Consider the following 22,485-nt stretch of genomic DNA (forward strand, 5'->3'; position numbering starts at 1 on the left):
ACAATAAAACGGTAGACTGTCGAAAATAAATGTTTGCGAAATCACATTAGTTATTTAATCACTTTATCATGACAGCCAATCTACTCACGAACACGTTTTGGCCGAAATCACAATTTTAAACTTGTTGAGAGCACACATTTCTAGACTTTCCTTAGATTTATATTGAACATACAGTTGCAGACGTGATTGTGAGGACGGATAATTCAAATATACAAATACTAAATGTGTTTTCGACGGATGTGTGTCCCTGAATGCCAGCAATCAGCCTTGGGGGGAGCTGTCGTGTGTTTACTAGAGGGAAGAAGGGACGTAGCGAGACGGATAGGGTGAATGCGAATGAGGGAGGGCGAGAGAGCGAGCGAGGGAGGGCGAGCTAGAGAAAACTTTTCAGTTCTGAAGAGCAAGGGGAAGCGTGCGCTGGAGCGGCGACCATGCAGGTAAATGCATTAGCTAATTGCTCTGAAGTTAATTAAACAAGATAGCCGACATCGAATTAGTGTTGCTGTATTTGGAAGGGTGGTGTGCAATTCATAGTTTCGAGCGAATGATTATGTTGAAAGTCATGCAGTTCCATAAACAGATTTCGAACATTAAATTCCAAACTTTTCAACCTCCGTCTTTTCTCCCTCTCTCCGCCACCCCTTCGCCGTTCTCTGTGTGCACGTAGCTAGTGTGTTTCAAGTAGCCTAGCATTTAATTCTATCGTCAATTACGACTTGAAACGATGTAAAAGCTAGTTGAAATGGACATGAATCGAGCGAAAGTATGTGGAATAATGAAGTTGACTATTAAAATGCGTTCATGGGTTCTGTGGAATGGAGAGGGAGGAGGGGGCGCGAGGTTTTTTACACATCTGTAAAGGGAACCCATATTCATTAATTAAATAGCTTAGTCCGTGTAGGCCTCAATTTGCGCTGTTGAGCAGGCGGCGGGTGGTGTAATACTAGATGCCCCATTGGCAGTCCACAATCAGTGGGGTAAGGAAACAACTCGAGGCCGAGGTTTTGGATGAGACGCCTAAAAGCCTACTTAATCTATTTGGTATCTGAAGCCGACCACATATGCCTCAAGATGGGTAGTCAAGTACCAAGCCATGTACACCTGGGTTTGTTAGGTAAGATAAGTTTTTTTTCTGTCGAGTCTAGTGGGAGGAAGGTGAGGAGCAGGCTTAGTGCCACGACTTTAGCCCTTTTGTTTATTACATTTATTGCTAGCTAACGGTAGGTCTTATTATACCAGACAAAGCAGTAGCTAGACGTGTATGTTACTATTTTCAGCCGTACTTTGCTTGATTTGCATAGCAGCGATCTTGCGGTCCTCCTTTTTAATGAATTCATAGCATTCCAGCTAGCAACATAACTACGACGTTGTGTCTTATTAGCAAGCTAACTAGCCTGTGCTAGGTAATTGATTCATCACTGGTCGGCACAGCTAATTAGGCTGCTCATTAATTAGAGCAAATTCTAAACAACGAAGACTTGTAATTTTTTCGACAAATATATGATTACATATTGATATGCAGCCCAGGGATCTTAAGTAGGCTTGCTGCTAAAACGATATTTTCTGGGCACGGCTTGGTAATTGGCATGAGGTTAAGGACGCAAGTGGGCAAAAGCGCTGTGTTGGTATCTTTCTTTGGGGAAAACGGGTTTACATTGGTAAGTTTCTACTCTGCAATACGGTGCATTGTAGTTGTACATTCTGTTGGTATTATTTAAAATTGTATCTGCCAGATATGGTAACTAATCACTCAATGCGTGTCGAGTATTTTCTTTCTTACTTGAAAACAGCACTGCATTGAGTTGTTGACGGTGGATTATGTCGGTCGTTGGTATTTTGGTGGTGTGTGGGGAAATGTTTTAGCTAATGGATCATGATTCGTGCATTGTAATTAAGCTGTGCAGTCTTCATATTGTTTGATTCTGGTGCAAATTTCTTATCAAGGTCAATAATCAGGCCATTTCTGCAGGTTTAAGTTATTCATCATAACGTGGCTGTGCAGTGTTGTTTAGAAATTAGGCTAATGTTTTAAAAGATGTCTGTACGTTTTGTAACATTTTAAAACGCATCTTTGTCTGCTAGGAGGAGTCTGGAGAGACAGTGTGCAGTGACAGCAACGGGGTGGCAAAGTGGCTGTGTCCTTTGTGTCAACAAGAGCAACCAGACCGGGGCTCCCTTTCCCAGCACCTGACTGACAGACACAGTGTTCTTCCCACCTGTGTGGACAAACTGCTGGACATAGTAAGTCTTATTTAGATGCTGTGTGTAAGATTTGCCACTGGGGGAGTTATTTTACACAAATGGATCCCCAAAATGTTATCTAGATTGAACTGGAAGGAGACTGTCCTCAACAAATTAGCATTAGCCTAAGTGGCCTTCCCATGCAACAGGGAAGCAAGTGTTGGAACAGTCATTGTTGGATGAGGGTGTTAATGTTAAATCTTGACATGATGATGATGATGATGATGATGCTGCTCGGTCTGCCCCAGCAACGAGTTGCTTGTCATGTGAATACAGCTTGAGGCTACGCTTTCATTAAGCCTGAACCCAGTCCTGGTTGGGAAACTAATCTATCATGTATTCAGTCAGCACTCGGGTCAATGTTATTCTTGTATATGGAGGATGATGCAGAGTCTGCAGGCCTTAAAGAAATGTCATTGCACATCCACTGATCAGCCTGCAAGACTGGATGAATGACAACCATTATCTGTGTTGTGCTATTTATTACTACAGAGTAAATGGGTGGAGACATTTAGACAGATATCAGACTGTACGTTGTGGTGGCTGATGTCTATATAATTATACTAATCTAATTTGCATGAGGAAGTAAAGTAGGCCTTTTAGTTGTTTTAAATGGGCAACAAAGCCTTGAATGTGTCACCCTCACTGGTACTAAATGTCCTATTGTTGCTCAGCTGTTGGGTCCTGCAGATCAGAGTGGAATATGTAAAGTTCCTTTTTATTTTACGTTAAACAAAATAACCTGACAAATCTCTTCTCCACAGGCTGCCCCCAGACTGAGTGGGAGTGGAGCGGAGGATCCAGGTTCTCAGAACACCACAGGTGAGCTTCTCTTCAGCAGGGCAGAAGTTACTTACTTTCCCACAGTATTCATTAAATGCATCACAGTGAACGGTATCAGACCGGTATCAAACCTGCCATCAGGTAGAAGACATGCAGGTGTTGTCAAAGTTCATAAAGTAGGTTTGAAAATGTTTTAAACTAACAACTACCATTTTTGTTTTCAAATCAGATACCGAATCATCACACCTGAAGCATGCCTCAAATTCCCCCACAGAATCATGTCAACCTGATGAGACTTCTGAACCAGAAAAGTACCCTGAGGTTGATGCAGAGCTAGAGAGGATGGGGGAACCGGAAAGGGATGACGTTAACCTGGAGTCGCATCCAGAAAAGGAACAAGCGGAGGAACTCGCTAGAACAGAGTCTTCAGACAACAACAACAGATCAGCGGGTAAAAACGGTGTTGTGGCGGAAAGCGGCGACAGTCGACCGTTCAGATGTAGTGCCTGTTTAGAGTCTTTCCCTACCCAGACTGCATTGAGTGTCCACTACAACTCCACCTCTCATATCCAAAGGATGAGAACGGGGTCCTCAAATCAATGTGGAGAAAATGACAACCCTTCTCCCCTGCTCCCTTCTCTGTCTCGGCCCTTTATATCAACCAAGCCCTACCAGTGTGCCGTGTGTCGAGTCTCTTATAACCATGCCATAACTCTGGAGAGTCATATGAAATCTGTTTTACATCAGACCCGCAGCAGAAATGCTGGAAACGCAGCAAGCAGTGCAGCTGGAAACGCTGGAAGTACCGGCGGCAACAACAACAACAAAGCTCCTAGCTTGGTCGTTACCTCCGGGGGAGGAGCCTCCCAGATGGTCCCTGCCACCAGCAGCAACTGCATTGCCCCAGGAAACCTGACGGCAGCGGTGACCACAGCCAAAGATGGAGATCAGATTCAGACCGTGTCAGCTTCCTCTCTGCTCTCCTCCCCTGTGGCCTCGTCCCAGGCTGTCTCTGCCTTTCTCACCCTCCTCACGTCCAGCCCCGGCTCCCTCCCGCATTCCCTCCTCCCCTCCTTGTTTGCGGCTGGCGCGGGTCCTGGCGTGGCCACAACCCAGCTGATCCCACAGCCTCAGATGCTGATGCCCATGATCCTGAACGGCCTGGCACAGAGTCAGGGCCTGGGGTCAGATGCCCAGCACCTCACCCAGTCCATGCCCTTACTGGGTCTCAATGCAGCCCAGCAAGCCCTCCTAGCCCAAAGACTCAGCACCTTGCACACCCAATGGCCCACGCTTGGAATCCCAACGACCCTGCCGACAAGCTCCGAGGACAGAAAGGAGGATGTCAAGAGTGAAGAGGAGACGGCAAAGGAAGAGGGTGAATGTGCTTTTGAAAGAGAGTCACCAAACGTTAAGGTTGAGGAGGAAGATAATTTGATGATGGAAAGAGGGCAAGAGATGGGGGAGGAAGAGGACAAGAAGTTTGCACATCAACTGAAAGATGGCAAAAAGAACAGATTTGAGGCCCGTATAAAAGAGGGAGACAGTGAAATGGCGGATAGAGATAGCACAACAGATGGGAGAATCTCTGGTCCAGATGAAAGTGGAGACATTGACAAGTGTGGTAGCAAATTGGCTAAACCAAATTTAACGATGTCCCCAATGTCTACAGACAAAACTTTCCTCAACGACATCCGTTCGCCCTCTGTGTCTGTTCCCAGCAACTCCAGTTTCAGCCCGGTGAATTTAAACCTCACGCTCAGCCCAGATTCCACCCCTCAAAAATCTCAAGCCGGCACAAGCCCATGCACTTCGGTCAACACCCCGAAATCCAGCCCCTTTCGATGCACCTTAACCTTCCCAGACCAAACTCGCCACCTGCGCAATCCAAGAGGTTGGCACGTCTCTCCAGGCCTGCCCACGCTGTCAGAGTTCCAGTCACAGGTCCTCCTGGCATTCCTGGAGTCGCGTAGTGAGGCCGACGCTGTCAGCCCGCCCCACGAGGACTGTGAAGCTCTGGGGAAAGAGGTTGGCCTCTCGGAGGGGGAGGTGCGGAAGTGGCTTTGCGATGCACGGAACGCCAAAGAAAGGCAAAAAGCGACACAAAACAGACGCAGCACGGCGAGGCACGCCAGGCGGGACCGGGGCAACAATGAGAAGGACCGTGTTCGTGCGATGGTAGAGAGCGACGCGTCCGGCAGTCAGGCCATGGATCTCTCCAGCAGTGGAGGCAGGAGGACGGAGACTCCAGCGGGTTCTTGTCTGACCTCTGACTCGGACAACGAAGAAGTCTACACCTCGGTCATTGTGTCGGATGAGGACAGTCAGAGTGCGTTCATGAAGGAGCAGCCTGACAGCCCTGTCAGGGAGGAGCTCAGGAGCGACCCAGCAGGAGACAAGGGCTTGGGCGGAGGGAAGGTCCTGCGCTCCACCACCGTGTTCCTCTCAGACGCCGAGGACGAGGATGACGATGAGGAGGCCGGAGCGCAGAAGGCCAAGAGGAGGAAGAGGAGGAGGGAGTTGGAACGTGAGGAGGTGGAAATCAAGAGGGAGAGGCTGGACCCTGATGTAGATCTGGAGCTGGAAGCCCAGGCTGACCCTCCCAACCCTCTTCAAGTCGCCATGGACCATCCCGGACTTCCCAGCAGCCTCTTGCAGTCCCTGCCTCTGTCCCTCTCCCTCGCTCCGTTCTCCACCCAGTTCCTCAGCCCCTATGTCCTCTCCCTTCCTTCCTCTGTGGTCGGGGTGGGCGTGGCAGAAGGGGATGGAGGTAAAGCGCCTGCCTTTCCAAGCCCGCCAAACGTCACAAGATTCTCCGACCCTCTTCTCACATCGTCCCTCTCGTCGTACCGTCAGGCTTCTCCGTACCTTCCCAACGGCGAAGAGAGCGAGGCTGCCCTGGACCTTAGCATGGGGAAGAGCCACAGCACAACGCAGGCTTCCTCCTCCTTGTCCTCCATGGTCGACAAGACCTCAGTACAGAAAGGACGTTTGCTGGACGGCCTCGGCCTGAGGCCCACAGCCAAAGGGCTGATAGTGGTCCAGGTAAAACCTGACCCTGCTGGCAACACGTCCACTTCCAACAGTGGGGGGTTTATCAATAGCAATAACATGTCCAAACCCAGCACTGTTTACATGAGGGCGGCCGAGAGAATGAACGCCACCCTCGTGGAGAGAGAGCGGGAAAGGGCTAAGGTGCAGGAGCAGGAGAAAGAAAAGGAGAAGGAGAAGGAGCAGAGGAAGTCCAAAGGAAAGCGATACAGGGACATGAGGCGGTCCAGAACCATCATTCAGGCGGAGCAGCTGGATGTGCTGTACGGCTGTTATTTCAAAGACCCCAATCCTGGAAAGAACGAGTTTGAGCAGATATCGGAGTGGGTCCACCTCCCCAAAAAAGTGGTGCAGATCTGGTTCCAGAACATGAGAGCCCGGGAGCGTAAGGGGGAGGTTCGCTTCGTTAGTGACGGCACTCTGGCGGCAGTGGGCAAACCGCTCATCAAGTTCACCTGGCCCCTTTCAAAACCCATTTTCTCCACCCTTCCCAAGTCAAACGCCAGTTTCAACAGCAGTGGCTCGACTGCAGCCACACCTGTTCGGACACTCCTGAAGCCTGACAAAGAGCCGGCGAAAGAGAAGGTGGCTGTGAAATCTTCCAATCCGGTTCCCTTCAAGCCGAAGGATGCTGCCCTCTCCACGGTCTCGTCTGTGAGCAGCAGTGTGTCTGCAGTGCCAAAGACCAAACTGGAGACGACGAGCAACATCACCATGGTCAAAATAGCACCAAAAATCACACCTCCAATTCTTCCTGCAGCTCCTAAGGAGACGCTCCCGACTCGCTCACCGCAGAAACGCAAGATGAAAGAGGAAAGCGGGGGCGAAGAGAGAACAGACGAGGAGTGTGATGGAAGTGAGGAGAAGGTTGGTCCTGCAATCTCCAACCGCATGGTACCCAAACTGTCATCCACACCGATCAACAAACCCTCTGCTGCTCAGAAGCAGAACGGGCTGAGCTATTGGTCTCCCAAAGGAGCCTTCAAGATCAACACGCTCTCAAGGGAACAGTTGGGTCTGTCAGTCTCTAAGCCCCGTACCATCACTCCTGCTCCTGCCCCCTCCATGACCACATCCCCCACCACCACATCCCCCACCACCACAACCACCTCCTCCTCCACAACCACCACCTCCTCCACAGGGCGCTCGGGCACAGACGCCACCACCAGCTCCCCCAGTGTCCCCAAACCTACGGAGTCCAGTTTCCTTCACCACTCCACTAGTCGCAGGCCGCGCACACACCTGTCCTGCTTACAGCTGTCCATCCTGCAGTCCTGCTACGAAACGTGTGCTCACCCTAACGCGCTGGAGTGCGAGGCCATCGGCACGGAGCTCGGCCTTCCCCTCAAGGTCGTTCAGATCTGGTTCCAGAACACACGAGCCAAGGAGAAGCGCTGGCGCCTGCAGCAGGAGAAGCTGGTAAGCACCAGGATTCCACAAGATTAATTTCAATCAGATTTAAGAATTCCACTTCATTACCTCATCCCTAACTGTGTATGTAATTTAATTGTAGACACAAGCTTTGATACTGATATTAACCTTTCCTCATGTCCCTTTTTCTATTTCAACCTCATCCTCGTGTAGTCTCCATCATCGGACCCCGCGAAGAAGGTAGACACTAGCTCTGGAAGCTACCTGCATTACAACGCTCTGAGGGCCAACCGCCCCATCCTGCCCAAGCCAGTCCAGCTCAGCGTGGTAGAGCCGTCCAGCCCACCGCCGGCTGGCCAGCCCGCGGCTCGGGAGAGTCTGAGGGGCAGGTGTGAGGCCTGCAGTGTGGCCTTCCAGTCCAGGGCCGCCGCCAGAGCCCACGTCTTCTCCCCCCGACATCTAGCCACTCTGAGAACCACTAACTTTGGCCAGCCTGCGACGGGTGCTGTGGTCAACAACAATGGGTCTGCTGCTGGATCCAGTTCTGTCACTGGTTCTGGTTCTGGTTCTGGTGGAGAGACTGTTGAGTCCTCTTCACCTCAAGCCAGCAGCACCAGCTAAGGTACAGATTGGTTCTGGTCTGGTACAAGACTCTGGACCCACTGGGTCCTCTAGACCTAATTAACACATTATTGGGCTCAAATTATCAAAAGCTAATATTCTTTTGTTTCTGAGGTTTGAAAAAGGCTGTTGCACCCGACGGCCCTGTTCTCTCTCATTGAGCATCAGTTGGACATCTTATGTAGAGTTTACTTGGAGTATACTTGCCATACGCTCATTAAACTATATTCTCTGGTTGGCTCAGCTTCTCCAGTTTGGTCTAATCTTGGCCTGTGGTTATAACCTTCCTTGCATTCTTCTTGTCTTTGGTCAGTGGTCTGGTCCAGTTTTCAGTTATCGATCGCATCATCATCCACTCAAGACTGTGGAAATGCATCAATAATACGGCCATTCGTCTGACTGTGTTGAGATTCTTCAGACTGCTTCTCCAGAGTGAACCGGTGGGCGGAACATGAACTGTCTTTGGCCCTGGTGCCAAATAACTCTGTAGGTGAGGTGGTCCACTGGAGAAGGAAAGTGCGTCAGTTCACTTTGGACTTGAAGATACTTTATATATCTGGTTGTAGTTTCCCCCACCACCCACCTGTATCACATTTACCTTTTATTCACGACAATCCTCAACACACAGGGAAAATAACATGGGAGATGCTGAAAATGCAGATTCTTGGCATACAGCACTTTGGATTTTAAATTGTAATATTTTTCTTGAATTCTAATGCTGTGTGTCTCTTAGCTTATGAATAATGACATGTGATGCATGTTGGATGTCTTCTCGTAATTCACTTGAACTCAATGGGTGGTTTCTCCTTTTTCTTTGTTGCTAAGAGCAGACTTGGTCAGAAAGACCTACATAGGGCTCACTAAATGCCAAACAAAACATGGATCAGACCTCACTGCTGTGCAAGGAACGTCTTAATCCTGATAACTGTAGAGCCATTTCTATTTGATGAATTCTATGTAAAAAGACGTAAATACATGAATGGAGTTTCTTCATATTACCCAGTTTCATCAGTGCGCAAATGTATGATTACAAACAAAAATATAACTTCAACACAACTTTCTTAGGTCAGAACAATGTTGACCAAACAGATTAAGAGAACAAGGTTTCAATTTAGGGGTTTTAAATGAGCTTTTTCTATATTTTAACTTTTTTTTCCCCCTCCCATTTTTCTTTTTGTCTTGAAATGTGGTTGGTATTACTGGTTATGTGTTTGCTGGTTAAAGATCATGCAAGAAATCCCGAAAAGAGGGTGGATGTTCAAAATACGTTTCAGTTGTCTAGGTGACTGGAAACTCGAGTAAGCAATTGGGAAAAATGTAAAGTTGTGAATGAGTAGAGAAGATGGTGCTGTTTGAAGGACACGTGACAAGAAATACTAAAGAAGTTTTCCTTCAGTTTAAGTTGTATATTATTGTTATTAATAATGTTACTATTAATAGTTTTAACAAAAAGAAATGCAAAACTAAAAAAAGAACTTTTTTTAAAAGAAATATATTAAGAAAAACTGATATTCCAAAGTTGTTCTTCCTTTGCTTTTCTGTCATTTGATAACCAAAAAGCAATCTTGAGGTTGACAAAGAGCAGGAGAGATGTTCTTAATGCAAACTGTAAAAGGATATCCCTGGGCTTTAACACTCGAGCCAGTCCACGATTTCAACACGAGCTACAGAATAATGCATTTCCTCTATCACAACACAGGGCACTTGATGTTCAAAGACTTGGTTAATAATTGGTTTAAAAAAATGTCCTTTATGATAACTAATCATTTCAATGGTGCCAAGCTGTAGCTTGTGTCTGAACCAAGGACTGGGTGTCAGTGCGGTGCCTGCAGACTGGGTAACACGGTATTGCACTGTCCAAGCTAGATAGGTTTTACGGAGATCTGCTTGTTATTCTAATCATTTTTTCATTGTCACTTGATTATCTCACAATTGTTATAGCTGTACTACTCCTGTTATTATCATTACTCTCATCACTGTTTTGATTATTATTGATAATGGTTTTAATCACATCTCTTTGCTCAAAAAGAGATGTTATTGGTATGAATATTAAATAATGATGGTGGCAGTGTTGTTATTAAATGTTAGAATTTTGATTAAAGCTTTTTTCTTTTTTTTTCTCCTCACTTGTACCTGCCTTATGTGTTGGATCTCCATTCTGTTTTCCTTTTGGTATACAGAAAATAAATAAAAACATTTGAATTGAAGTATTAGGCTACTATGTTTTGGAAACCAATATTGTGAAACTTGACTGTTTCTATTGTTATTACACAGTATCGGTTCTTTTACGTGACTGAATTGGGCACTCAATCTGCAAGATAATTGAGAACAGATTAAAGCCACACCCATGGTAACGGCTCGATGCATGATTAATGCCTTTACTCACTGCTTTTCCTGCAACATTTCCATTGCCGTCCCTGTTAAACGCGATACGCGCGATTTAATCGTAAATCTAGTTTTACGCCGGTCAACCTGGATTTGTGTTGGGTCAAAATACATGTGGCTCACAAACTAAGGTCAGCAGGGTTGGATTAGGTGAGCAAAATGTGTCACGCAGACTACAGTGAGTACTAGAAATTCAGTTTGTGACGAACGGCGGTTAGGGGGTGGGGATTGACAGACATGTTAGCGAGTAATAGGTAGTCAAATGAGGCGAAAGCTGAAACCCCCCTGTCAGTCAGCCAATGGAAACTACGGGATTGAAGAGAGGGTATGTCTCGAGACGCCAACGGACAAATGAGATTGCGAGTTTACGCCTGCAGTGAGACAATAACCCCGCCCCTGGCTTCCATTTCTGAACTGAGGGACACCGCGCTCGCGTAGAGGATCCTCGCATTTACACACATTTTCTCATGTAAATAAAGTAGGTTCTGTTGGTGTAAATTAGCGACAGATACCCGAGAGCGTTTTAAATTGTAGTACTTTCTCGGCTTGGATTCCAGTTTGAATAGTGGCTATAACCGAAGCTGGCTTTTTATTTCCCGTTTTAACTTTCCGTAAGCGGCGTTTTCCGCCGTTTTTTTTCTTTCGTTTCGCCCCACTCACTCTCCCCCTTGTGTGAGTAGGGGCCTGTAACGTTGGTTTAGCCACGAGGCGCGTCGGTACAGCCAGAATTGGGCTATGGCGGAGTTCGGCAACGGACTGGCGGAGGAATCCCTTTTGGACTCTGATCCTGGTCACCCAGAGCTGGAAGACACAGGAGCTGGCGACGAGGAGCCGGGGTTAGAAGAGGGAGAGGCCGCTATTGAGGACCCGGTAAGTGAAGGGCACAGTTCGTGCCCGTAAAGATACTCAAAGCTCTAGAGAATGCACGTGTTTCACTGGATATTTAATGTTGGCTGTATACAAGTTGTATTTGGTCTGAAAGTTATATCATTGTACTATTGTTTATTTGAATATTAGTATGTTGTCGCCTGGTCGATATTACCGCCATTGTGGCTCACGCAGTGCAGTAGAAATGGGTGGTGACATGCGTGGTTTTGGCGGCCATGTTGGCGCAGCAGCGGTGCTAGTTTCTCTGCGCCAGATCTGTCGACCTGGTGGGGGGAAAAATACTCGTCGCAAAAATGCGAGACGGAGATGTAGGAGACAGGGGCGAGGGTAGGACGGGCCGCCATTAGCCGCCGCAGTGCGAGTATATCCTCAAAGAAGGCGACAGCTCACGGTAAACACGCCTCTTATGGAACATCATTGCTAGAACGCGGGTGGAGGTGGGACGCATGGGGCATACAGAACATTATTGTGAATTGTCAGTTAGAAAACCGAAGCTCTCTTTAGTTAGCCAGATTGTAATGTGGTACAGCCAGGGTTGTATGTGGTGGAATTTCTGAGTTTTGTGTAAAATATACAGGTATTTTGATTGCTAAATTATGTATTACTAACTGCCAGGCTGACACGGCTTTAGCTACGTTGTCTATTTTCATTGGGAAGAAGGCAGTCTAAATATTAGGATGGAGGTGACGAATGCACTTGACTTGGCTAGTTGCACATTGTGTTTGAGAACAGGCGCATAGTGCTCGATGTTAAGCTAGCTAGCTGGGCATGTGTTTCTCCATGAAGCTAACTCGTTACTGTATCTTACGCGTTAAGTAAAACATTATATGTGGTTTGCTGTTATCTCGGGCCGGTATGTAGCCCTCATGTCTGCACGAGAGGGTGGCTGTGGGAGTTGGACCAACACACTAAATATGCGACAAAACACGACAGTGTACAAGTATTGCCCTGTTTACCCGTACACCAAGCCTCATAGACACCAAGACCCTGCCGTGAATTTCAATTTTTTTCAATCCTCTTGAATGTATACCATATCGTAGTGTTTTTTTTGTTGTTGCGATTATTATACAAATTTTTTATGTCAGTTGTTACGGCAACGTATCCGTGACAACGATATCCATCAGACGCGGTGAGAGACAGAATCTGCCGTGCAACAACGGCGAGGCCAGCGCGTGCCAACGGCGTCAGTCCAGGAGGAAGCTTGAGCAGCTGCGCTGCAATGCAGCACTGTGAACGAGCCGCCAGGCAGCAGGGATTGAGGGCATGCAGGCGGCCCAACGCGCTGTGGCTGCCGTCTTATTGTCCAGGGCTGGGCCAAGGGAGGATCTTGCTGAGGTGGCATTTTGAAATGAATGGTTACAAAGCCCCCCGTCCTCCCTACCAGCCAGCTCATCACGTCATGAGCAGATGGGGCTGCTCTGCTCAGGCTGGCCTGGTTGGGCCGGCCGCAGGATTCAATTGTCCTGGGCGAGCCAGACACGTGCGTTCAGGACCTTACACGCTTCCGTTTTCTTTTTGAGGTCACCGTTCCTGGAATGGTGACCGTGGTAGTCTGTGTGTGTGCGCTGATGGACGGTGTGTGTGCGCTATTTGGCTGACAGACTGTGCGTGTTGACCTCTACAGGAGCTGGAGGCAATCAAAGCCCGGGTGCGAGAGATGGAGGAGGAAGCTGAGAAGCTGAAGGAGTTACAGAACGAGGTGGAGAAACAGATGAACCTCAGCCCCCCACCTGGTATGTAACCTGTGTGTGTGTGTGTGTGTGTGTGTGTGTGTGTGTGTGTGTGTGTGTGTTTGTGTGTGTGTAACCTGTGTGTGTATATGTAACCTGTAGGGGTGCGTGTGTGTAACTTGTGTAGCAGAGGTAACAGGGAAATCAGTATAATTTCTTTTTAACTTCGTACCTTTTTAGCCTAGGTCACATGGGTGTAACGACACATGTTCGGATCAATCGTTCGGTACTCTACGCATCACTAACCGAATGGTTGGTTGTTAATCAAGTTGCTGCCTCTGCATTCTGCAAGACGGCCCAGACACCATAACAGCCCTGAGCTTCTACCCCTCCAGTCACAGAGATGACATGCCTCCAGGGAGGAACGCTACGCTAGCTCGCTGTGATACGGACAGGAATTAAAGTTGGCAACTTTCTCAGTAGCAAATGTGGGACTGAAGGCTTTTGCCTGCTGCTGTGGCTGTGTAGGTGTTGACAAAACCTTATTGCGAAAACATCGTAGCTGGCTCGTGCCTTCTTACCCTTCATCACCCTTTCCCCGGTTCATATGTCCGTCTAACTTTTCTCCTGCATTCGTTCGACCACCAAGCACTCGGCTGTGATGGTTCAATGATCTATGCCAAGAATTATGGGCGCTGTTTCTCATATTTGAACTGATTTTAGAACGTTCCCTCCTGCAGCTTTAGGTTGAGTTGTCGCGATGGATCAGCATTAAATTGTAAAAATAAATGTATTTTTAGTAATGTCTCTAAATGGTTTTCTCCAGCTGGTCCTGTCATAATGTCCATAGAGGAGAAGATGGAAGCTGATGGGCGCTCGATCTACGTAGGAAACGTAAGACATCTTCTCTTGTAGACAACATCTGTATCAAGCCTAATCTTCTGTTCATACAAGGCTGTTATGATCTGCGTCTTGCATGTTTAGCTGTTAAATTACCATGGCCCTGAGCAGGCCTACCATCCTACATTTATAGTGTGTGTGTGTGTGTGTGTGTGTGTGTGTGTGTAGGTGGACTATGGGGCCACAGCAGAGGAGCTGGAGGCTCACTTCCATGGCTGCGGCTCTGTCAACAGAGTCACCATCCTGTGTGACAAGTTCACAGGGCATCCCAAAGGGTCAGTACACGCTCTCACTCATGGCTCTCTCCTCTGTTTGCTCTCTCCTATCGCTGTTTCCTCGCGTTTTCCTTGCTCTCCTTCTGCCTCTGCTCTCTCCCGCCCTCTCTTTCTCTCTCTCTCTCATTGCTCTCTCTACTCGCTCCTTTCTCTTCTGATCTGTTTCTACTCTCTCCTGTCTCTTCTCTGGTGCTGTCTCTCTCCTCTCTGGTGCTGTCTCTCTCCTTACTGTCTCCTCTCTGGTGCTGTCTCTCTCCTCACTGTCTCCTCTCTGGTGCTGTCTCCTCTCTGGTGCTGTCTCCTCTCTGGTGCTGTCTCCTCTCTGGTGCTGTCTCCTCTCTGGTGCTGTCTCCTCTCTGGTGCTGTCTCTCTCCCCACTGTCTCCTCTCCTCACTGTCTCCTCTCTGGTGCTGTCTCTCTCCCCACTGTCTCTCTCCTCACTGTCTCCTCTCTGGTGCTGTCTCTCTCCCCACTGTCTCTCTCCTCACTGTCTCCTCTCTGGTGCTGTCTCTCTCCTCACTGTCTCCTCTCTGGTGCTGTCTCTCTCCTCACTGTCTCCTCTCTGGTGCTGTCTCTCTCCTCTCTGGTGCTGTCTCTCTCCTCACTGTCTCCTCTTTTGCTCTCTGTTTTCTCTCTCCTCGGTGGGGAGTGGCTGGACGCCTGCACACACTCAGGGTTATAACGTCAGCTGTTTGTGCATCTGTTGCAGGTTTGCCTATATCGAGTTTGCAGACAAGGAGTCTGTAAGGACAGCCATGGCCTTGGACGAGTCTCTGTTTCGAGGAAGACAGATAAAGGTGAGGAGAGCATCCACATGAGATGTAATATCATTAGAAACATGATATCATGTTTCTAATGTCATGAACACTTCAAATATGATTTCCACCATGTTGAGATCAGGAGCGAAGCAAACCACTTTTTGGGGTGTCATGTCACTGCAAAAACTGTTGGCAATTTGTTCTGCCAGGTCGAAATATTTTTTCCCAGTAGGTCATGCGCTGTGTTGTCTTTGATTAGGTCAGAAGTTGACTGTGCAGCTTTTGATGACGTAAAGCATCGGCAATACAGATAAAACAGGTTGATGGCTACTCAACTTAGAAACATGGGGAAATGCAAGTTCAATAACAAATGGATTGAAAAGAACAAGTATTTGTGGTTAAGGTTGGTGCCAGGAAATGCTTATGAAGCGAACTGCGTTGTGTCAGAAGAATTTCTAACTTGGGACAATGGGGGTCAGAGCGGTGGAATCACCTGGCAAAGCAAAACACACAGACTACGGGAAGGCACGCCAGCAGCCTGCAATATCTAGTTTCTGCTTCACCATTTCCACCGCTAGCAACGGTGTCAACACTACAATTATCTACAGTTAACCAGCTATATTATTGTCATTTTACCTTTTAATTTTGAACTATTAATTTTGAACAGACATCAGTCTGATTACTTGGAAAGATAACTGTAAATTTCCAAATTATCTGTATTTCCATTGTAAGTTTGGTCTTAAATTTCATTTAGAAGTGGTATTAAAAAGTCTTAAATGTAACTTGTTTATACCTGTAGACACCCTGGTACTGTAGAAGTGCGTTTGACTCGGCTGTTTCAAAATGGCCACGGCCGAGAAAAGCACAACTCTGGAGTGTGTAGGGTTTGGAGCACAGATATGCAGTGTGTAGGGTTTGGAGCACAGATATGCAGTGTGTAGGGTTTGGAGCACAGATATGCAGTGTGTAGGGTTTGGAGCACAGATATGCAGTGTGTAGGGTTTGGAGCACAGATATGCAGTGTGTAGGGTTTGGAGCACAGATATGCAGTGTGTAGGGTTTGGAGCACAGATATGCAGTGTGTAGGGTTTGGAGCACAGATATGCAGTGTGTAGGGTTTGGAGCACAGATATGCAGTGTGTAGGGTTTGGAGCACAGATATGCAGTGTGTAGGGTTTGGAGCACAGATATACAGTGTGTAGGGTTTGGAGCACAGATATTTCAAACCTCCTGAAATGCTTGTTGGTATACGGCACAAACGTGTGGAGAACACACCTAAGGCTAAGGGCTAATCACAGCGGCCAGGTTTGAATCCGGCCCGGGTCATTCTTTACATGTCATCCTCTGTCTCCCTACATTTCCCATCTCTCAAATAAAAAAGGCAGAAATGAATGAAAATATAAATAAAGAAAGCACTCCCTGTGCAGACGTCCATGTCTATACTGTAGACAGAGCCCAATGTAGCTAGTAGTGTTTTCTCAGTATCAGCACTAGTATCAACACCAGTGTAACCAGACATGTGTCCTTCCAGGTGGGCGCCAAGAGGACGAACCGGCCGGGCATCAGCACCACAGACCGAGGGTTCCCACGGGCCCGCTTCCGCTCACGAGGGGGAAACTTCTCGTCGTCGCGCGCACGCTACTACAGCGGTTACACACCGCCCAGAGGCAGAGGACGGGCGTTCAGGTGAGCCTGCAGGGACACCCACACCCTGAGGCTGAGAGACAGCAGGGGGCCGGGGGGCTGGGGTCTAGGGCAGGAGGGGGCCGGGGGGCTGGGGTCTAGGGCAGGAGGGGGCCGGGGGGCTGGGGTCTAGGGCAGGAGGGGGGGCGGGGTCTCGGGCAGGAGGGGGGCCAGGGTCTAGGACAGCAGGGGGCTGGGGTTTAAAGGGACGGGTTGAGGGGAGGAGGAACAGTAGTTTAGAAGAGCCTTAGTAATGGTTCCTTTAGGTTCTCCACCCTCAGTGGAAATGGAGAGGGAGGGAAGGAACGGTGGTTTAGTAGAGCTTCAGACATTCTGCCTCCACGCTCTTCCACCTTTTTCTCCAGCATGCATCAGTACACTTTGACCCATGGATACTGACTCATTTAAAGCATATGATTGGTGGAAGGGCAAGGATATGAGTTAGGTTGATGTGAGGACAGCTCTGGAGGGGTTGATGTGAGGACAGCTCTGGTGGGTTGATGAGGACAGCTCTGGTGGGTTGATGAGGACAGCTCTGGGGGGGTTGATGAGGACAGCTCTGGTGGGTTGATGAGGACAGCTCTGGAGGGGTTGATGTGAGGACAGCTCTGGTGGGTTGATGAGGACAGCTCTGGGGGGGTTGATGTGAGGACAGCTCTGGTGGGTTGATGAGGACAGCTCTGGTGGGTTGATGAGGACAGCTCTGGGGGGGTTGATGTGAGGACAGCTCTGGGGGGTTGATGTGAGGACAGCTCTGGGGGGTTGATGTGAGGACAGCTCTGGAGGGGTTGATGTGAGGACAGCTCTGGAGGGGTTGATGTGAGGACAGCTCTGGGGGGTTGATGAGGACAGCTCTGGTGGGTTGATGAGGACAGCTCTGGGGGGTTGATGTGAGGACAGCTCTGGTGGGTTGATGTGAGGACAGCTCTGGGGGGGTTGATGTGAGGACAGCTCTGGGGGGTTGATGTGAGGACAGCTCTGGAGGGGTTGATGTGAGGACAGCTCTGGAGGGGTTGATGTGAGGACAGCTCTGGGGGGTTGATGAGGACAGCTCTGGTGGGTTGATGAGGACAGCTCTGGGGGGTTGATGTGAGGACAGCTCTGGTGGGTTGATGAGGACAGCTCTGGTGGGTTGATGTGAGGACAGCTCTGGTGGGTTGATGTGAGGACAGCTCTGGTGGGTTGATGTGAGGACAGCTCTGGGGGGGTTGATGTGAGGACAGCTCTGGTGGGTTGATGAGGACAGCTCTGGGGGGGTTGATGTGAGGACAGCTCTGGGGGGGTTGATGTGAGGACAGCTCTGGGGGGGTTGATGTGAGGACAGCTCTGGTGGGTTGATGAGGACAGCTCTGGTGGGGTTGGCTGGGTACACCTGTCTGGGGCAGTGTGGTGACATCAGCCCCCAGCCAGATTCAGGGAAATCCTTAAGACTATATGTGGGTCCTGTTTGGATTCTGGCATCCCGCTTCCTTCCTGGAGGCTGGCCGGGTGGGTAAGACTGAGGTGAGTTTGGGGGTGTAAGCTGGGTATGGGTGAAGTAGGGTAGGTGAGTATGGCTAGGTGGCTATGGCTAGGTGAGCTAAGGTAACTAGGTGTAGAGGTGGGTACGTGGGGGGGGCTAGGTGGGGGTGTTACCACGGTAGCAGAGGCAGCTGGACTCCTGGTGCTCTGCAGTGTGTTCCCCTGGCTGTACATGCATGAGGGGCAGGCTCTTTGTATGAGTTGGGGCTTTACATGTGTCCACACAGCGTTACATGTGTCTACACAGCGTTACATGTGTCTACACAGCGTTACATGTGTCCACACACACACGCACGTATGGTGTGTGTGTGCGTCTCAACTTAAAAGAAGCTCTGGTGGCTTGTGTCTGGTGAACTCAGTCCCCAGCGCCTGGTTGGCAGTTGAGCGGTCTGATCAGAGTGTCCTCACGCTACTCAGGCTGATCTGCTGGCTCATGGTGGGTGCCTGCGTCACCGTGTTCCTCGTGGTCGTGACTGTTGTTTTCATGTCGAGGCGTTAGCCGTGTCTCAAAGGCCTGCTACCTTTTCAAAGGGCAGCCCCATCCTCTGGTTTCTATCTGTATCTGCTTTCAATCTGTGCAAAAGCCTGCCCCCTATGTATGTAAAACCCGGCGTGGACCAGAGTGCTGTGCACTGGGAGTCAGGTGGCCCTCCCTGGAGTGTGTGTCCTGCTGTGTCTCTCAGTGTGAGGTGAGAGGGAGGGGGGTCCCCGTGATGAGTCAGTCGACCACTCACAGTGGGCCTCGCCGCGGAGCTCCGCGCTGGGACTCACCGTGGGCCTCACCGTGGAGCTCTCGGGGATGGGCCCCACGGTAGAGCTCTGTGTGTGGCCCCTTGTCATGTATTATCAGTGTTGTTGTGAGAGAGACTGAAAGGGAGGGTCAGAGCGAGAACACCGTCAGTGCGCTCATACACGCCCAGCGTCACAGATTCTGACCATTAGAACAGTCCGTCATTCCTGCTCGGCTGTTCTGGAACATAGTTCCAGTGGAGTCGTCAATGTTTCTTGATTCATTCGAGAAGTGTCTGTTCTGACGGCGCACTCCAGCTGTTGTGTGGTTATAATATGAGCGTCCTAATGGATCAGAATCTCTCAGCGCTCGTCCCGTTCTAACCCAAACCTCAGACCCCCCCCCCCCCCCAAACACACGGCCCTCTGGGGGCCTGGTCCAACCAGAACAAGGCACCCTGACGAGGGAGGTCAGGGGTCGGCGGGCCTCATCTGTGAACACACCTGTTAAATAGCCAGTTGAATTGGACTTCCTCTGACACACAGGCCAAACAGACCCCTGCCCTCTGCCTGTCCCTGTGGAGGTCTGGAAGGTTCCAGCAATGTGGGTAACCTGTTCACCTGCAACAGGAAGATCCTCCATTGCTCTCCTGGTCACCCAGACCTCCACTGGTACTCAGGGGGGGGGGGGGGGGCGTTGAACCTGTTGGTCGGCCTTCACTCCCAGAACGGAGGCTTCATCCCTGCAGCCTGATTTACACCTCAGCATCACGCGGTCAGAGGTGTGGAGTGACCGTGGCGTGGCCGCTGGGTCCTGCTTAGAGGGAGGGAGGGTGTGACGCTGTGATTCTGCCTGGCGCTGTGTGTGAGTGGGAGTGAGGATTGGAGAGTGAATTGGTGCAGTCCAGTCCATTCAGATTGCTAGATCAGTCGTGTGTGTGTGTGTGTGTGAGCTCCATGTCTTGCTGGGGGTACTGGGGGTGGTGTTTGTCCTCAGGGTCTCTCCCAACAGTGACCTCAGAAACGGCTCTCAGAGAGAGAGAGAGAGAGAAAGAGGGAGAGATTGCCTTCACAACCCCCCCCCCCTCCCACACACACTAGACTCTCAACATCTGCTCTAAGAATCTAAGTACACATATTCCATTGTTGGCTGGTGTCAGCCCTACAGTTCACTGGGTCACTATCTTATACACACTTTCACTGGTGGGAGAACCAGTGAACTCATGAAACCAATGGCACAATACCGTTAAGATGGTATGAATGTCACTGGATCTATGTAAACCTAAACAGTATTTTTCCTCAGTGTACTTTTAAGGCTTGATCTCCCCAGGCCCCCCTCTACGCCCCCCCCACACACACACACACACACACACACACACACTATATTCAGAAGTATACTCCACACCTAAACAATTGGTGTCCGTCTTCTTAAGCCAAACAAAAAAAACTCACCCTCTTTTTCTCTCTCTTTTCCAGGGGCCGAGGGCGAACAACATCGTGGTATTCCCCTTACTAATACACCCCTCCCCTTACTATCACCCCCATGTCCCCATACAAAAAAGAATGAAAATACCCCCAATAAAGGAAGGAACCCCCAGAAGAAAAAAAAAAAAAAAAAGACACAAAAAAAAAAAAAAAAAAAACATCTCCTGGACAGACAAGACTGGCCGCTGTGTGCGTTTGTGTGTGTGCGTGTGCAGTGGAGGTGGGGCCACCATCCGGGTAAGATATGTGATGGCCCTGGAGGGGGAAGGGGTGGGAGGAGGGGGGAGATTTGGTGGCATTTCAGTTTTGTTTTTGAGAAGATGATGTAATCTCAGGCTGCAGACGTGTCTCCTTCTGGCTGTGACCTCCAGCGTGACCTCCAGCCCCCCCTCGTCCCTAAACATGCTTGCAATCGGAAACGGTGACCAGAGAGGAGAATGTGATGTTTGTTCTTATTTTAAATGTACCTCACATGTGAAACTTCCAATAGCAAATGTTTTTTTTCTTTTTTTTTTCTTTTAGTTTATGGTATTGGAGTATCATATTCTCTTGTGTTGTCTGACCAGCTACCACTCACCCCAACCCCCCCTCCCCTCTAACTCTTCATCACTACGGTTACTGCCGCCCACCTCTGACTCCATCTCATGCTGTGTTCAGTGCCCCACACTTCTCTCGGTCATTCTGATGGTGACTGGCGTTCAGTGTTCAGTGGGACACACTTGTTTGGTTTTGTCTGTTCCTTTATTGTACCACCTGCAACCACCAAGGCATGGCCAGACTTCTGCAAATCCCCTTTTTTTTGTCTGCGTAAACCCTCTTCATCTGTGCCTGCCTCTCCCTTTGTGCTGTAAACCCCCCCCATTTACCCCTCCCCTCCCCCCTCTCTCCCTCTCTCTGTATATTAGACCACTTCTTGTCGTTGCAGGTTTCAGGACCAGTGGAGGCTGTCCACCCCTCCTCCCGTGGCAGCGCCCCCTACAGTCTCAGCGGCGTCTCTCTCTCTCTCTGCCCCCGCTATGCACACTCACCCCATCCTGTCTGTGTGGGGGGGTGGGGGCGGGGGGCAGGGCGACCACAGGCCCTCCGCTGGGGGCATTTACTACAACAACAAGCGTTGAGGCTTTAACTCACTTGCAGGCTCGCACGCACGCAAACACACACCAGACCCAGACACACACATACCACACTAGGACCAGACACACACACACACACTACACACACTTCAGACAACTTACCCAGTACACATATTTATATGTAGAGAGAGCTGAAGACAGATAGCAGAGTGGCGGTGAGCGTGGCAGGACCAGAGTGGGAGGGGAAGGGAGAGGCCTGTTGTAGCTTCATGTCTCTGAGGCCAGGGCAGTCACAGCTTGTCTTCAGGACCACCACGGGGCTAAAGGCAACAATTAATTTAATAACCGAGGGCATCAAACTTTTCTTTCAGAGGCCGGGGGGTTGTGTGGAGAGGTTTGGTGTTTTGAAACGGGGAGGGGGGATTGGGTTTGAGGGAGGAAAAAAAAAAGAAAAAAAAATGTTTTGCTTTTTTTATTTTTAACCCTTGAGTCTGTAATTAGACAGAACTAAAAAATAAAGACCATTGTGTAAAAATGAAACTTGTCATTGTTTGAAATAGGAGTTGAATCTTTGGTCATTTACCCCAAAACACACATGCTAACCCCTTTGGTCATTTTAACCCCAACGCTGCAAAACTGCAGATTGTGAACAACTAAGTGCAATGTCAGATGTTGAGTAGATTTTCATTCCTGATAGTTTAGTGGTTAAGGATATGGGCTACTGTGTGAGGGGTATTGTGTTCAAATCTGGCTGAAGGATCTTCTTGCAGCTCTTCGACATATAAAAGGTTCCTGTCATTTTAGACTTGGTTGAGCCTTAGTGTGCTGCGGTTACAGGGATCTGGGTCCACAGATGTTTGGCACTACACTCTGCTGCCTATGAACCCAGGTTGTCGTGTTTTAGGCCCTTGTTATCAACCCACTACAGCACGGAATCCACCTTCTATACACTAGGAAATAACATATTACATAATTGATATCAATTAAATGAATTAGCAATTGGTTTGAGCCGAGATTTGAACCAGGGGTGCTGTGTTCGACGGCAGACTTG

The 22,485-nt window shown here is 49.1% G+C and overlaps 2 protein-coding genes across 6 annotated transcripts; both read left to right on the forward strand.

Annotated features, from left to right (window-relative positions):
- The first annotated feature begins 265 nt into the window (after nucleotides 1-265).
- zfhx2 (zinc finger homeobox 2) lies at nucleotides 266-10,274 on the forward strand. Of its 2 annotated transcripts, XM_084702593.1 has the most exons (6): nucleotides 266-437; nucleotides 2,083-2,241; nucleotides 3,006-3,063; nucleotides 3,254-7,494; nucleotides 7,660-8,068; nucleotides 8,381-10,274. In XM_084702593.1, the coding sequence occupies exons 1-5, from the start codon at nucleotides 432-434 to the stop codon at nucleotides 8,065-8,067; spliced, it is 4,872 nt and encodes a 1,623-aa protein (XP_084558719.1). In that variant the 5' UTR covers nucleotides 266-431; the 3' UTR covers nucleotide 8,068; nucleotides 8,381-10,274. The 2 variants fall into 2 exon arrangements, with proteins under 2 accessions (XP_084558719.1, XP_084558718.1); XM_084702592.1 differs by having other exon boundaries at nucleotides 268-437; nucleotides 7,660-10,274.
- Nucleotides 10,275-10,846: 572 nt separating this feature from the next.
- On the forward strand, nucleotides 10,847-21,974 carry pabpn1 (poly(A) binding protein, nuclear 1). 4 transcript variants are annotated; one of them, XR_014766255.1, is made up of 8 exons: nucleotides 10,849-11,322; nucleotides 12,965-13,073; nucleotides 13,837-13,904; nucleotides 14,079-14,185; nucleotides 14,895-14,982; nucleotides 16,475-16,629; nucleotides 20,353-20,598; nucleotides 21,287-21,421. XR_014766255.1 is itself a non-coding variant. In XM_084702596.1 (7 exons), the coding sequence occupies exons 1-7, from the start codon at nucleotides 11,188-11,190 to the stop codon at nucleotides 21,477-21,479; spliced, it is 855 nt and encodes a 284-aa protein (XP_084558722.1). In that variant the 5' UTR covers nucleotides 10,847-11,187; the 3' UTR covers nucleotides 21,480-21,974. The 4 variants fall into 4 exon arrangements, 3 of the variants coding, with proteins under 3 accessions (XP_084558722.1, XP_084558723.1, XP_084558724.1); XM_084702596.1 differs by lacking the exon at nucleotides 20,353-20,598 and having other exon boundaries at nucleotides 10,847-11,322; nucleotides 21,287-21,974; XM_084702597.1 differs by lacking the exon at nucleotides 21,287-21,421 and having other exon boundaries at nucleotides 20,353-20,855.
- Nucleotides 21,975-22,485: the final 511 nt, after the last annotated feature.

Source organism: Hypomesus nipponensis, chromosome 8 (genome assembly GCF_054491055.1).
Source record: "Hypomesus nipponensis isolate SF chromosome 8, ASM5449105v1, whole genome shotgun sequence".
Lineage (NCBI taxonomy): Eukaryota > Metazoa > Chordata > Actinopteri > Osmeriformes > Osmeridae > Hypomesus > Hypomesus nipponensis.

Excerpts from the sequence above, each read along its gene's own strand:
- zfhx2 (XM_084702593.1), top strand. Across the intron at positions 2,242-3,005 it reads TGGACAAACTGCTGGACATA|GCTGCCCCCAGACTGAGTGG; the intron begins GTAAGTCTTATT and ends TCTTCTCCACAG. Across the intron at positions 3,064-3,253 it reads AGGTTCTCAGAACACCACAG|ATACCGAATCATCACACCTG; the intron begins GTGAGCTTCTCT and ends TTTTCAAATCAG.
- pabpn1 (XM_084702596.1), top strand. The coding sequence starts at position 11,188 with ATGGCGGAGTTCGGCAACGGACTGGCGGAGGAATCCCTTTTGGACTCT. Across the intron at positions 13,905-14,078 it reads GCTCGATCTACGTAGGAAAC|GTGGACTATGGGGCCACAGC; the intron begins GTAAGACATCTT and ends GTGTGTGTGTAG. Across the intron at positions 14,186-14,894 it reads TTCACAGGGCATCCCAAAGG|GTTTGCCTATATCGAGTTTG; the intron begins GTCAGTACACGC and ends CATCTGTTGCAG.